At 39.3% G+C, this 14,485-nt stretch overlaps 1 protein-coding gene across 1 annotated transcript; it reads right to left on the bottom strand.

Annotated features, from left to right (window-relative positions):
- Positions 1-7,592: 7,592 nt before the first annotated feature.
- LOC308395159 (uncharacterized protein) lies at positions 7,593-13,711 on the bottom strand. Its single transcript, XM_080879868.1, has 5 exons — positions 13,526-13,711; positions 11,838-11,904; positions 10,407-10,722; positions 10,051-10,198; positions 7,593-8,484 (listed from the first exon to the last, which is right to left on the bottom strand). The coding sequence occupies exons 1-5, from the start codon at positions 13,621-13,623 to the stop codon at positions 8,379-8,381; spliced, it is 735 nt and encodes a 244-aa protein (XP_080735994.1). The 5' UTR covers positions 13,624-13,711; the 3' UTR covers positions 7,593-8,378.
- Between the last annotated feature and the right edge of the window lie 774 nt (positions 13,712-14,485).

Genomic DNA, 14,485 nt, shown 5'->3' with positions numbered 1-14,485 from the left:
GACTTGTCCAGCTGCTCCAAGAAGAATCCACAATTATGATGCATGCCTTGATACTTCACACACCCACACAGTCAAATATATCTTCTGTCTCTTTCACTCGTCTCTCTCACTCTCTGCCTCACTCTCTCGCTCCCTCTGTCGTCTTTCTATCCATTCTGTCTGCATGCCTGCGCCGCTCTCTCTCCCTGCTTCACGCTGAATCTGTGGAGGTGTCAGAGATGCAATCCCAGCTTACTTTCGTTCACCCACACACTGGGAGTATGTTGAGTATGATTTGCAGATGCACCTGTATAACTAGGAAGAAGATAGGAAATAAGTGCAGTACACAAACATCTCACAGTCAGCCCAGGATTAGTCACTAATTTGCACATTCAAGCTCCCACGTCTTCCTCTTACCACTTGTAAAAGTCTTCTGCACACCCATAGTTGTGGGAGGTATAGATTCATCTTTCATCAATAAATTATACCAAAGCTATTTTTTCAGGTGGCAAGATGTCTATTGATGGTTTGCATGTGTCAACATGATATAAAATGATGGGTGTCATGTGGTCAGTCTACACAGGTGAGCCTTGTGGCCATGTATCTATTCTAGTAGAGTGTTGCATAATCTTCTGGAAGACATGATTCAGCCAAGTCTGCTTAGACAGGATTAATCCTTTACCCTGCATGTGATGTTAGAAAGGGACACGGCATTGGGAAAGTCATAATGAGCAGCTACCATTGTCACTGAGCCAGTTTGGATTAGTGTGTGAGAAACTGGTTCTGACAGATGTATGAGCTCAGTGATAGTGAGCAGGCAGGAAAAAACAAAGCTGGTTTGTGGTACACAAATAAGTAAAGCATAGACTGTATAAAAAAGGACATAGCCATGATTTGTAAAGTTGTGAAGTCTTAATTCGAGGATTTCTGTCACGACCTTGTTGATTACATGGAAGTGAGCATAATGTGGAGTGCTAGGTCGTCTGCTAATGCTAGCAAGCTGCATCCATAGACTCAATAAACAGACCCACATACCTCCTTATTACTATTAACAAAATACTGCTCACCAGAAATGTTGCACAGACCTCCTGAGCAGACTGGTAATATAGAAAGCCATTGTCTTTGGTCAGCAGGGAGCATTAAAAATGTTCCAAGAGGCACCAAGATTCTGTGCTTGAATGAGCTGAGGGGAAGCGCCAGTTAAAGGTAATATCTCCATAACTATAATAACTTTATGCAGCTATTAAGATTTGGTAAGTTATCTGCCGAGATCAAAACTTTATTTATTTTGATACATTTCTTTATTATGCTCTAATTTAATACGGCAGTCTACGAGGATCAACTGTTTTGGAGACAGCTTCAAGTGGCCATTAGACGAGCTTAATTTTCAGTGCTGGACAACAAGTATGCACACTAGTGTCATGCTGAGTCGATCATGTCAGTGTAATCCAGATAATGAGCCCTCACATGCAGGCAAGCAGCAGCTTAAGTTTATAATTATAGATGAATAGAGTGATGATGAATTGTTTCTTCTGTGCAGCTCATTGTCATTTAATCCTGCTACTAAAATGATTAAAAGTTACTAGAATAAAATAGTAATAATGCCTGATTACCTAGGTTGGCATTACCCTAAACATTATAAATAAACGAGTTGTCCTTGAGGTACCATTAAAAAAGGTCACGTCTGTGCAGTAAACACAAAGTAACAACTTGCAGTCATTTAGTGTAGTTTAGAATGGCATTTTGATTGATGTGACAATGCAAACAATCATCTGAATTTCAGACACATTACAGCATAACATATACAAAGCCTTTAAAGCTCAATAATTACCACAATATGCTGTATAAAGCTTGTTTAATTTTCTTTTTCTACATTTAACAGAGTGTCAAATATGAATCCAATTTTCAGGCAGTTGCTTCCTTGTATGTGCAGTCTAGTGCATGATGCCACTGGGGACGTAGATGCTTGCTACGGAGCTCCGCAAGGGACATTGGAGAAAAAAAAACAGTAAAGCTAAATTTAGAGCGAGTGTAAACACAAAACATTATTTTATTTTATATGCTGGAATATGCAGAAAATAGGTTTAAATGTTAAACAAATTTCATTAAGCCAAAGACTGTTGCATATAATTTAATTTTTGCTTAATGTAATGTGCATAAAATTAAAAAAAATTAAAACTAATAAAACAATTTTTAAAAAGAGGCTTTCCATTTGATTCAATTTTATATGATGGATTATGCATAAAAAATACACTGAACAAAAATATAAACGCAACACTTTTGTTTTTGCTCCCATTCCCCATGGGATGGACGTAGAGACCTAAAATTCATTCCAGATACACAATATAACCATCCCTCCCAAACAGTGGTCACAAATCAGTCCAAATGTGTGGTAGTGGGCACATCTGCTATATTGAGATAATCCATCCCACCTCACAGGTGTGCCACATCAGGATGCTGATCTGACATCATGAGTAGTGCACAGGTGTACCTCAGACTGCCCACAACAAAAGGCCACCCTGGAATGTGCAGTTTTTTGCACTATTGGGGGTCTGGGGACCCAGAACCGGTCAGTATCTGGTGTGACCACCATTTGCCTCATGCAGTGCAACACATCGTCGCATGGAGTCTATCAGATTGTCAATTGTGGCCTGTGGAATGTTGGTCCACTCCACTTCAATGGCTGTGCGAGGTTGTTGGATATTCGTGGGAACTGGTACACGCTGTCGTATACGCCGGTCAAGCACATCCCGAACATGCTCAATGGGTGACATGTCCGGTGAGTATGCTGGCCATGCAAGAACTGGGACATTCTCAGCTGCCATCTGCCCTGAACAATGTGAACCATGATTCATCCGTGAAGCGCACACCTCTCCAACGTGCCAGACGCCATCGAATGTGAGCATTTGCCCACACAAGTCTGTTACGGCGACGAGCTGGAGTCAGGTCAAGACCCCGATGAGGACGACGGGCATGCAGTTGAGCGTCCCTGAGACGGTTTCTGACAGTTTGTGCAGAAATTGTTTGGTTGTGCAAGCCAATTGTTCCAGCAGCTGTCTGGGTGGCTGGTCTCAGACGATCTTGGAGGTGAACCTGCTGGATGTGGAGGTCCTGGGCTGGTGTGGTTACACGAGGTCTGCGGTTGTGAGGCCGGTTGGATGTGCTGCCATATTCTCTGAAACGCCTGTGGAGAAGGCTTATGGTTGAGAAATGAACATTCAATGCACGGGCGACAGATCTGGTTGACATTCCTGCTGTCAGCATGCCAATTGCACGCTCCCTCATTGCTTGTGGCATCTGTGGCATTTTGCTGTGAGTCAAAACTGCACATTCCAGGGTGGCCTTTTGTTGTGGGCAGTCTGAGGTACACCTGTGCACTACTCATGATGTCAGATCAGCATCCTGATGTGGCACACCTGTGAGGTGGGATGGATTATCTCAATATAGCAGATGTGCCCACTACCACACATTTGGACTGATTTGTGACCACTGTTTGGGAGGGATGGTTATATTGTGTATCTGGAATGAATTTTAGGTCTCTACGTCCATCCCATGGGGAATGGGAGCAAAAACAAAAGTGTTGCGTTTATATTTTTGTTCAGTGTAGAACTGTGCTAAAAGGTCTATCGCTTTATTACGTATTCAGGTTGTTTATCATGTTTTTTGAAAGGTAACTAAGTAACTAAGTACTTTTGAAAATAAGTAATGATTAAAGCAATGGGATTACTTTTTTTTGAGAGTTAATCAGTAATTAGTAACTAATTATCCTTTTCAAGTAACTTGACCAACACTGGTCCTGACCTCATGATAATTAAGATGACATCATGCAGTTTGAATGCAGTTTAATAAATAGATCTTTTGCCACAGACTTAAAATGTTTGACAAACCTTCACAATTTGATGTTTAGTGTTTGCATGTGTTTCCTGTTTTGTCCCTGTGAGCATTTAAGACAGAAATGGAGAAGCGCTAACAGAATTCATCAGTCCTAATCTTGTTAATCTAGGAGTGACTATTGTCACATTCCAAAAAAGAGGCATATTCCAGCTTTATACCACCTCAGGTCTCTTCTCAGTCCAGAGCCACACTGAAACCTAGTTATTATGTTTCATATAGGGGCTCCCATGGGAATGACATAATGTGTTATCTTCAGCATCCTTACAATATACGCTGTAAAATGCACATTGATTAGGCAAAATATGTTTGTCTTTAAAAATATAGTCATCTAAGAAAGTTTGTTTTTTTGTGCTGCGTCTCTCTCTCCCCTCCCGCGCACTGTGCTCTCGCCAGCCTGAGGACCGCCGTTTGGTGAGCTAAAAGCCGGAGTCCGAGCTACCTGAGCTGCAGTGAAGGATTGTGTACATAGCCCGTCCCCTTCCCGTGCCTGTGTTCCCCGGAGACCCTCTTCCTGTGCCTCCTCACCTGTATATATCCGCACCTGGTGTCTGTGTGTAAATAAATTGCGAACTTAAGTGACGGTCTGCCTCCGAGTCTCTCCTGAGTCTGACACATGGCTGGAAACCCAGATTTACATTGTAATTATTAACAATAAAACCATGGCCATCAATAGTGTAATTTGCTATCAAAACATACATGAAAAGACAGCATTGAACCTGCAAGGACTCAGTTTTTATTATACTATAATAAGGACAGAGAACTATAATATACTAATATACTATACTATATTATCACTGATGCTGTTATTATTTAGAAAACATAGAAATGATCTTTTAAGCATACTCAAAATGCACTAATGTTATACAACAGCAGCTCTGCACTGGCAGCTATAATCAAATCATCCTGCTTATCAAATGTTAACTACCTGCTTGTTAACAAGTCGATTGAAGAATTTTAAATATGTGAAGTGGAGTTAAAGTCAGGAGACTAGGAGTGTACCTGACATGGGTGGATGGTTAGTATGCAGGAGTTTAAATGGTGATACTAAAAGCTCCTCCTGAAAATACTCTTTTGTCAACACCCACTGTGTCAAATACTGGCATTACGTTAGATGTCACTGACTGTTTTAAGTGCAAACAGATACAAAGTCCTGGTGTTTTTACCTCATTTGAGTCCCAACTCCTGACTTTAAGCTGTCCCGTGGTTCTAATTATAGTCATCTATCATCCACCTAAATATAACGACTTTTTTCCTTCGGAATTTTCAGACTTCTTGACATGTTTTATCGCTCACTATGAAAGGATTCTTATACGGGGGGACTTTAATATTCATCTGTGTTGTGAGGATAAACCCCTGGTCAAAGATTTCTTAAATGTAATTGATTCCTCAAATTTCACACAATCTGTGTCTGGGCCAACATGTAAAGGCCACACCCTAGACGACGCCCCGCCACACACATTAACCTGGTAAAATACATATTTAGGCAGAATTTTGCAAATATCTATTTTTCATTTTTTAGCAGCATAGTGGTTTTTTTTCAAATTATTTTTAAAAGTCAAGTCAAGGCTCCAAAAGCCCAAAGGCGATATAAGGGAGGTGGCTCACAACAGTTTTTGTTTGCTACATGGATCATTTTAGTTCAGGTTGGTGTCTTTCCTTTTGTTATATTTCTTTAAGAGTTCAAAATGTAATTTTCTCTGTAGCACTTCATGGATTTCATAAGCAACACACCATAGTTGTTCACACAAAGCATAAAGGTATAAAACAATATATACGGTGTTATCTTCATGTCAAAAAGTATTTGTGGCTCCCAGTGTTTTCTTTTGCATGGAAACCAGGTCCAAATGGCTCTTTGGGTCTTAAAGGCTGCTGACCCCTGCCCTAGACCTTGTCTTGGGTTATGGACTGAATGTATCGGTGACTGAAAACTGTGTTTTACCTATTTCAGACCACTCAGTAATTTTAGTTGATATTTTAATCCCTAAATCTTCAGCTTCTGACAAGGGAAAATTACTCCTGAGATCATCTCGTCATATTAGCCCCGAAGCATTGCTTGGAGTTAAATTACATTTACCTGATGTGTTGGACCCCATTTTTACCCAGGAGTTATGTGTGGACACCTTGACTGCGAACGTTAATATTACACTTCTTCTACTGGACTCTGTTGCACCTGTAAAGAAGTTAAAATGTCAACAAAGGAACCCTATGCCCTGGTTAAATGAGGAGCTCTTGAATTTGAGAAGAAATTGTAGAAAAGCAGAGCGTCGCTGGCAATCTTCCAGACTAGAAATATTTCTCCAGGCTTGGAAGGACTCAATGTCTTTTTTTCAATCAGCGATGTCTGCAGCGAAAGCAAATTTCTTTCTTTCAAATTTCTCAAATCTCATCATGAGTCATAAACATAACTCAAAACTCTTATTCAACACAGTGTCGCAACTTACAGAGAGTAAGTCATCTCTCTGCTGTTCTAATTTGACAGCTCATGACTTTCTTATGTTTTTCAGAGACAGGGCTGAAACACTTAGGAATCAGATTACTCCCTCCTCGAGCTGTACATTAGACTACTCAGCTGCTTTACCTGTTGGTGCTGATGAACTGTTCTCTGTCTTCAAGGTTATTTCTCTGTCTGGATTAACTAAGGTTGTAAAAGCAGCTCGATGTAAAACCTGTTCTTTGGATCCTCTACCTGCTACATGCTTTATCATGGCTGAGATCTTACCTGTCTGGGAGCTCTCAGACTGCTGGTTTTAAAAATGATCTCTCTCCCGAGACCTGTGCAGTGAGGCATGGGGTCCCTCAGGGCTCTGTACTTGGACCATTGCTGTTTTCTATGTATCTGCTGCCTCTTGGTGTTCTTTTATGTTCTTTTAATGTAACTTTTTATTGTTACGCTGATGACCTGCAGCTTTATGTTCCTCTAACCATTGAAAATTGTGCTGAAGTCTCTAAACTAGAATCTTGTCTATCTGCAGTTAAGGGCTGGTTATCAGATCATTTCTTGCTCCTAAATACTGATAAGACAGAGTTGATGGTCATCGGACCACAAACATTTCAGCACTTGTCCCAAAATTTCATCTTGAAAATTGATGACAGTGTCATAAATTGCAGGGACAAGGTAAAAAACTTGGGCATGTGGTTCGACATGGTGCTCTTCTTCGAGTCTCACGTAAAAGAGATAACAAAGACTGCCTTTTATCATTTCAGCAACATAGCCAAAATCAGACAAGTTTTGTCAAGCGACACCGCAGAGGTTCTTGTCCATGCATTTGTGTCTTCACGGATTGATCATTGTAATGTTCTTCTTTCTGGGCTACCAAAGAAAAGTTTAAGAGGTCTACAGATGTAAACAAGCAAGGATATAAACTTATACAAAAATAACAATTTTGAATGTAGCAGATGGAAGGCACTATATCCCATACCATGAATTTATTTTGACACTTCTCACTCTGTGATAGGTGTCAATGTGAAAATATACCCCTATTAATTTAATTTTAATGAAAAAATGTATGCCTCACTCAAATGATTATGCTCTTCTAATTATTTTTCTCTATTTTGCTCATTTAACAAACAATATTTTGCATTGTTTGCATATTCAAAAACTTACATTTTGATCTAGACATATCCTTGCTTGTTTACTTCAGTAACAATTTTATTGACTTAAAACCCATTGCAAATGTCAGTGGTAGAGTCAAGAAATTTTGCACTTCAGTGATAAATGCCTTTATGTTTATTTTATATTAATATTTGAATTTTATTTCTAGATCATCATTACATCTAACAAGCAGCAAGTCAGTTACTTCGGTAAAGGTTTTTAATATAAACAGATAAATCAAGACATATCACATGATTGTTGTAGGTAAAAACTATAAAAAAGGTAAAAATGTGAATTTATTTATTAATGTAAATGTGAAAATATAGTTCCAGTGTTTGTAAAAAAAAATGGAACAATGTCGCAAACAATGACTAATGTTAATTAGTCAGCACTGACATTTTAATCTTGTCATCAGTGTTATATTAATATTTAAAATATCAGAAATTTAAATGAAAACATTCAATATGTCATCTAAATGAAAAATCAAAGAATAACTTTAAACGCTAAAACATCTAAATTTGATTTTACTTGTGGGTATGTTATTTTAAAAAACCCACACGCCTTCATTTAAGGCTTTTTTCCTTCACTTTAACGTTGAGGTATTTGATACAGAGACAACACCACTGTCACCAAAACAAAAAAGAAAAAAAAACAGTCCTGATAACTAACTCATATTTTCACAGTAAATTTATATAAAGTGATTTCTTAAAGGGTGATTTCTTAAGTTAAAAGGAAAGGAAGGAAGTTTCTTTGTTGCTCTTCTACATAGCTACATATTCAGCATGTTCAGTTTATATACAGTTAAAACATGGAAACAGGTATACAGGATGAGCACAGGGTTACAGAGGATGTCTGTTTGCACAGAGATGCCCTGCTGCTGTTGCTTCAGTAGAACATACACTGCAGTTCTGCTTCACATGCGCCTGTGGACGTGGATAATGCCGCTGCAGGAGGGGCAGGAATGCTCCACATCCTTGCAATCATTGACGCAGAAAGGTATGAAACAGCAAGGCCAGCACCTGTTGTGAACAAGAATAGCATCAAAACGGTTATCATATGCCCATCAACTCATTCATTCTACAGACTGAATATTAATAATAATTTGGGGAGTGAAGAGAGGAGAGTGAATAAGAAATACTCAGTGCCTCACAAACTCCAGTGTGTCATTGTCCTGCAGCAATCTGAGCATGTTGCAGTATAAATAAGGTATGGTTTAGGATCACCTGATTCAGTCTTAACTATAAACTTTATCCTAAAAAAAAGAAAAAGGTTTTGAGTCTAATCTTAAAAGCAGAGAGAGTGTCGGTCTTCCAAATTGACTCTGGGACTGGTTTTGTGGAAACAGCCTGATAGCTGCCAATTAAATCTTTAAAAACTCTGGGACCCACAAGTAAGCCTGGAGTGTGAAAGCAAGGTGCTACATAGGGATAATATGGTACTATAAGGTCTTAAGAAGGAGAAGACGGAGTCTGAATATTTAAGAATTTGTATTCGAGGAGAAGAATATTAATTTCAATTTAACAGGGATTCTTCAAAGAGAAGCTAATATGGGACAAATATGCTCTCTCTTTCTGGTCCCTGTCTCACAGCAGCATTTTGGATTAACTGTAGACTATATGTCATATGTCACAACATGACCCAGAGTGTGAGTAAAGCAGTGAGTGCGATCATTTACATTTTGAGAAAATTATTAACTTTCTGTCATGGTCCTGGGTCTTCGAGCCAGCGTTTTGAGTTAGTTTTGAGTGTGGTGGACTTGCGGTTTTATCTTTTGGATTTCAGAGATGATTTAAGCTCATTCTCTGTATTATTTTGTTCTGAGTTCAGCATTTCCTGGTGCTTTTGAGTTTTGTTTTCTATATTTCTGGTTACTGGGTTCTTGCTTATGAAACTTCTTTTTTATGTCCTAGTCTTGTCTTTGTGCTTTTTCCTGAGCAGCCGTTGTGTTTATTGTGTCTATTTTGTCTCTGTTTTTTGCCTTTTGTCTTTCAAATCCACAAGTCTTTGTCCAGGTCAGTGTTAGTTGATTCCTGTTTCATTTGACAACATCTTGTCCCTAGCTTTTTGTATTTAGTTCTACTTCCTGTGTCTAATTATTTGTGAGCGGTTTCAGCTCCTCCCACCTTTTGCCTGTTCCCTCATTATACTCTGTTTATTTAATAGTTATATAGTTTCCCCCTTACCCTTTGCTGTGTTTTACCTCGCATTTTGTTTTACTTTAAGATTAGTTGAATTTTGATTTCCTAGTGTTTTTGACCTGGATTACTTTGTTTAGATTCTGACAGTTATCACTTGAGGGTGTTGATTAATTGAAACTACCATTAAACTACCTTCATTCTGTGAGGCAGACTAAATCAATATTTTGATCAAATTTTGTTGAAATGTTTGATAAACTACAGATTTTCTGTCCTACCTTCATCAGGCCATCTGGTATAATGATGACTTGATGAAACAGGTCACACACAAATACCAAAAAACTTTGATATTTACTTAAATGTTGCTGAGAAAATAATCTTATATGACATTTTGCAGTGTGTTCAAATTTCTTCATGTGTATGTGTGAGTATAGTGGGGTTTTGACTCACAAGAAGACTCCTAATAGGCCACAAACCAACCAGGTGTATGGTCCGATTTTGTACTCAATTTTAGTCACAACATTGGTGTGGCAGTAAGGGCACAACATCTGTCCAGGAACGCATTTTGGCAGATTCTCCACCACCACCACTTGGCTAACTGCGAGAAACAACACAACACAGCCAAAAATGACTTTAATAATTATACATCCTTACTAAAACTCCACTAAACCTGGAATTTTGTGACACCAAATTCAGATTTAACCTTCAACCACATAGACTAAAGTAACATTAATGAATCATAAATTAAGAGCACTGTATTTAAGTATTTAAATATACTATATGACTAGTAACCTCTAATTTCTCACCTGTCTGGACAACAGGCTGGACAACAGGCTGGACAACAGGCTGGACAACAGGCTGGATAACAGGCTGGACAACAGGCTGGATAACAGGCTGGATAACAGGCTGGACAACAGGCTGGACAACAGGCTGGATAACAGGCTGGACAACAGGCTGGACAACAGGCTGGATAACAGGCTGGATAACAGGCTGGACAACAGGCTGGACAACAGGCTGGACACTTTGCTGGTAACCTTGTTGGAAGACTCCTGCATTGTAGTCCAGAGGGGGGCCAGGGTATGGTGGTGCTGGGATTTGGAATCCCTTTTCCATTGTGTCTTTCTATAGAAACAGAAATGAAGAAAATAGAAAATAGAAATTACAGTAAAGCTCTGAAATCCAATTTTTTTTCTCTGAATAAAACAAAGTGAAAAAAAGTTAAACCACCAAAGTCAAGAGGAATGGGCTTAAGTCGAGACTGAAACCTGGAATCCCTTCTCACCAATGTTTGAAAACTTGCTTATCAGGTTGAAGCAATGAATCACATCACACTCTTTCAACATATGCAAGTGAGCAGGTTTGGTAGCACTGTAAATTTTTACAGGAAATTGTAGAACCTACTCTCACATGACTAAAAGTCCTGTTTCTCTGCATCAAATCACTAAATGCCTTTGAGTTTTATATGTTTGGTTAAATCTGTTATGGTGCTGTCTTCATTTGCATGTTTTTAAAAAAAATACCCTGATAAAAATGCAAATCTTGTTCTGTGAATGTTAGTGTTCTTTTCGAAATATGTTGCATTCAAGTAGAGTCTTATTCAGTAATTGATCATTTTTAATTTTATTGATTTATTTATTTTTGACTATCTGCTGCAAAGGTTCAGCTTTAATACTTTGACTCGCTCATTACCTGGTAGATGACTCTTTTTCAATTCAGAAAGACAAAGTAAACAACTTTCAATGGACTGTGGATCCATTTTTTTTCATAGTCAACTGAAAATTGACCCCACACATATCTTTGGACTGTGGGAAGTAGCTGGAGTGTCCAGAGACAATCCATGCAAACACAAAGAGAGCATGCAAACTCCACACAGGAAACACCCCAAAGACCTCAATGGTAACCACTTCATCACCGTGCCACCTGCCTTTTGATTTTATTTTTAAAAAACAACAACAACAAAAAAACTTCACCTATTGTTGTGTTTCATAAACCTGGCCCAAAGATGTACCACTGACTAAAAAAAAAGACTGTGTTATAACTGACTTGAATTAAATTTTATAACCTTGTTTCATAAAATAGAAGAAAAAAAAAGGTTTGTTAGGAACATTTTACCAACAAAAAACACGCTGCTCATAGCTTTAACATTATAGCTTCTTAATTTTTTCTTACTCTTTTTTTTCTCCACTTATATGATTGAATGTTTTTCTTAACCTGAGAAAAGATCACATGCTTCTTACCTTGATAAGTCGGTCAGAGGTGTATGGGTGGCAGTGTGGTCCTGCTTCTTTCTCAGTGTGACAGTGACTGTATTAAATACACAAATGCAACTGCATTGCGTCAAAAAGAAGGTGGAGCAGCAACACTATGAATAGGCAGGTGATTAGGTGGGTGTGTCAGTGTTTTTGTAAAATTCTAAATGTCATTGTCTTGCTTTAGTGCGCACATGCACATACTGAGATGTACTTCAACACTGTGATCTTAGGATCCTGAGAAAAGAAGGCAAAAGGAGTTCTTTAAGTTTGCGAAGACATTTCATCTGTCATTCATAGAGAGAAGTGAAACTTTTAAAGATACCAATTACTAATCATGAGCGTCATCACATGAGCAAAGGGGTGAAAAATGGTGTGGGTCATTATCATCGGTGGAAGATAAGGATGAAACCACTGTGAGACGGCCCGTTCTATCATGTGACCTAATGAGGTCATCTAATGCAAGGTGCGAGTGGAGGTTCAAGCACCTGGCACAGTATGTCAGGACTGCATTAGAGGTGGTTGATAGCTGATGTTATAAGTCACTACCCCTGTTCAACAACGGTCATTCACAGTGGAGATAGATGGACTCGTCTTTCAAACCATCTGTCTTCTCGGTCCAAAATGTGAACATTGGCATCCTCAAAAGAGTGTCTTGTCCTGTGTCTCAGTTTTGTCCTGTTGAGTCTTGTCCTGTTGATGTGGCTCTTCTATGTTTTGCCATGTGTTTGTGGATCTAACTGCATCCCATTTTTTTAATAAACATATTCAACAAAGCACCTATATGCTTGTTATGTTGACAAATTTAACTAAATGTTCAAATACCAAAACTCAAACCACCACATGTTTGGTTTTAATTTTATGAGTTGAAATTTCATTTTAGTTACTCAAAAGAAATTTAAACCAAATTTAGTGAACTACAATAACCATGAAACTTCTACTGAAAGTAATCTAAAATCTGTGTTTATCTATGAGCAGGAATTAGAAAGGCATTTGCCGTAGATCATTCAGTCAGTACTTTTACTCCTTTAATTTATGGCAGTCATACAGAAGCCCAAAATCAGTAAGCTTGTAAGGAATTTTTTTGTCATATCTTTTTTACTAAAGTAATTTTTGACCACTGAATGTTTACTTAATCAAAGTAAAGAAGAAAGAAATTAAAAGTAACATAAATCCTGAATGGGCATGGAATGCAAAGGTTAAAAATGTAATTGAAAGACAGTGAAGTCCTTAAATAAGGATAAATCAGTGACCCACAACCCAGACTCACTTATCTGAGTCTGGGTCGTGGGGGCAACAGCCTAAGCAGAGAACCCAGCCCTCCCTTTCCCTTTCCAGTTCCACGGAGTGTTCCACAGACCATTCCAGGACCAATCTCCTTGGGATTGTGTCTGGCTTATCCATCTTGTTGCTCTGATGAATTGCTAGGTTCTTCATACTCGTGGTACTTCTGTACATGCTTTGTGACTCCTCTGACTGCCCTCCCCTCCCATTTTTTATGCAGTGTAAGCAGTGTGCTGCTTTGAATAACGTGTAGGTAGGAAGTAAAAAAAAAAAACTTAAAATAAATGTATGCAAATTATATACAAACATTCATATAATAAAACCAAACCTATGAAAGACAGAATAAAGCATTAACTTTATTAACTACGTCTACCCCGTAACACCCGAACCACCTCAACTGGCTGCTTTCTATGTGGAAGAGTAGCGGTACTCTGAGCCCCTCCCAGGTGGTTGAAGTCCTCATCTTTTCCAGCTGAGGACCATGGACCATCTCATTCCTGCCACTTCACACTCGGCTGCGAACCATTCCAGTGCGAGCTAGAGTCCACCGCCTGATGAAACCAACAGAACCAGATCATCTGTGAAAAGCAGAGACAAGAGTCTGAGACTGCCCAAGTGGAAGCCTTGCGCCACTTGGCTACGCCTAGAAATTCTGTCCATAAAAATTATGAACAGAATCAGTGACAAAGGGCAGCCCTAGCAGAGTCCAACGCCCACCGGGAACGAGTTCGACTTATTACCAGCTATGTGGACCAAGCTTTTGCAATGGTTATATAAGGATCAAATGGTTTGTAGCAATGGGACAGACTTCCAAAGCACATCCCACAGAACACTCTGAGGGACATGGGTCTTGCAGACCAGGGTCTCTGCCAGGCTTTCCAAGTGTATCCTGACCTTACTTTCATGCGAGCCTGGTCTGTCCAGCATCCTCCCCCGCCACCTGATCCAGCTCACCACCAGGTGGTGATTAGTTGACAGCTCAGCATCTCTGTTCACCTGAGTGTCAAAATCAATCATTAATGTATGACCTAGTATGTTATGGACACCCCAACACCCTCATGTTTGAACATGGTGTTTGTTATGGACAAACTGTGGTTTACACAGAAGTCCAGATCTGGCAGGCTGTTACTCCCAGTCATGCCCCTCCACGTCTCACTGTCATTGCCCACATGAGCATCAAAGTCTCCAAGTAGAATGATAGAGTCCCCACCCGGTGATTCCAAGAAGGCCAGGTACTCTAAATGGTAAGCACAGACAACAGTGAGGACCCGTTTTCTGCAGGGAAAAAACCCTCTCGTCCACCGGAAAACCCCCAACGTACAGGCAGCAAGTTGAGGGATACCAAGATACCC

Source organism: Rhamphochromis sp. 'chilingali' (genome assembly GCF_963969265.1).
Source record: "Rhamphochromis sp. 'chilingali' genome assembly, chromosome: 4".
In the NCBI taxonomy this organism is placed as follows: domain Eukaryota; kingdom Metazoa; phylum Chordata; class Actinopteri; order Cichliformes; family Cichlidae; genus Rhamphochromis; species Rhamphochromis sp. 'chilingali'.
Note: the sequence above shows the minus strand (reverse complement) of the source record. Positions and strands in the feature narration are given on the sequence as shown.

Bases quoted from the DNA above. Each gene is read 5' to 3' on its own strand.
- LOC308395159 (XM_080879868.1), bottom strand. From the start codon at position 13,623: ATGGTCCATGGTCCTCAGCTGGAAAAGATGAGGACTTCAACCACCTGG. The intron at 10,199-10,406 runs GTGAGAAATTAG...TGTTTCTCGCAG, and splicing joins CCAGCCTGTTGTCCAGACAG to TTAGCCAAGTGGTGGTGGTG. The intron at 8,485-10,050 runs GTGAGTCAAAAC...TGTTCACAACAG, and splicing joins GGCCTATTAGGAGTCTTCTT to GTGCTGGCCTTGCTGTTTCA.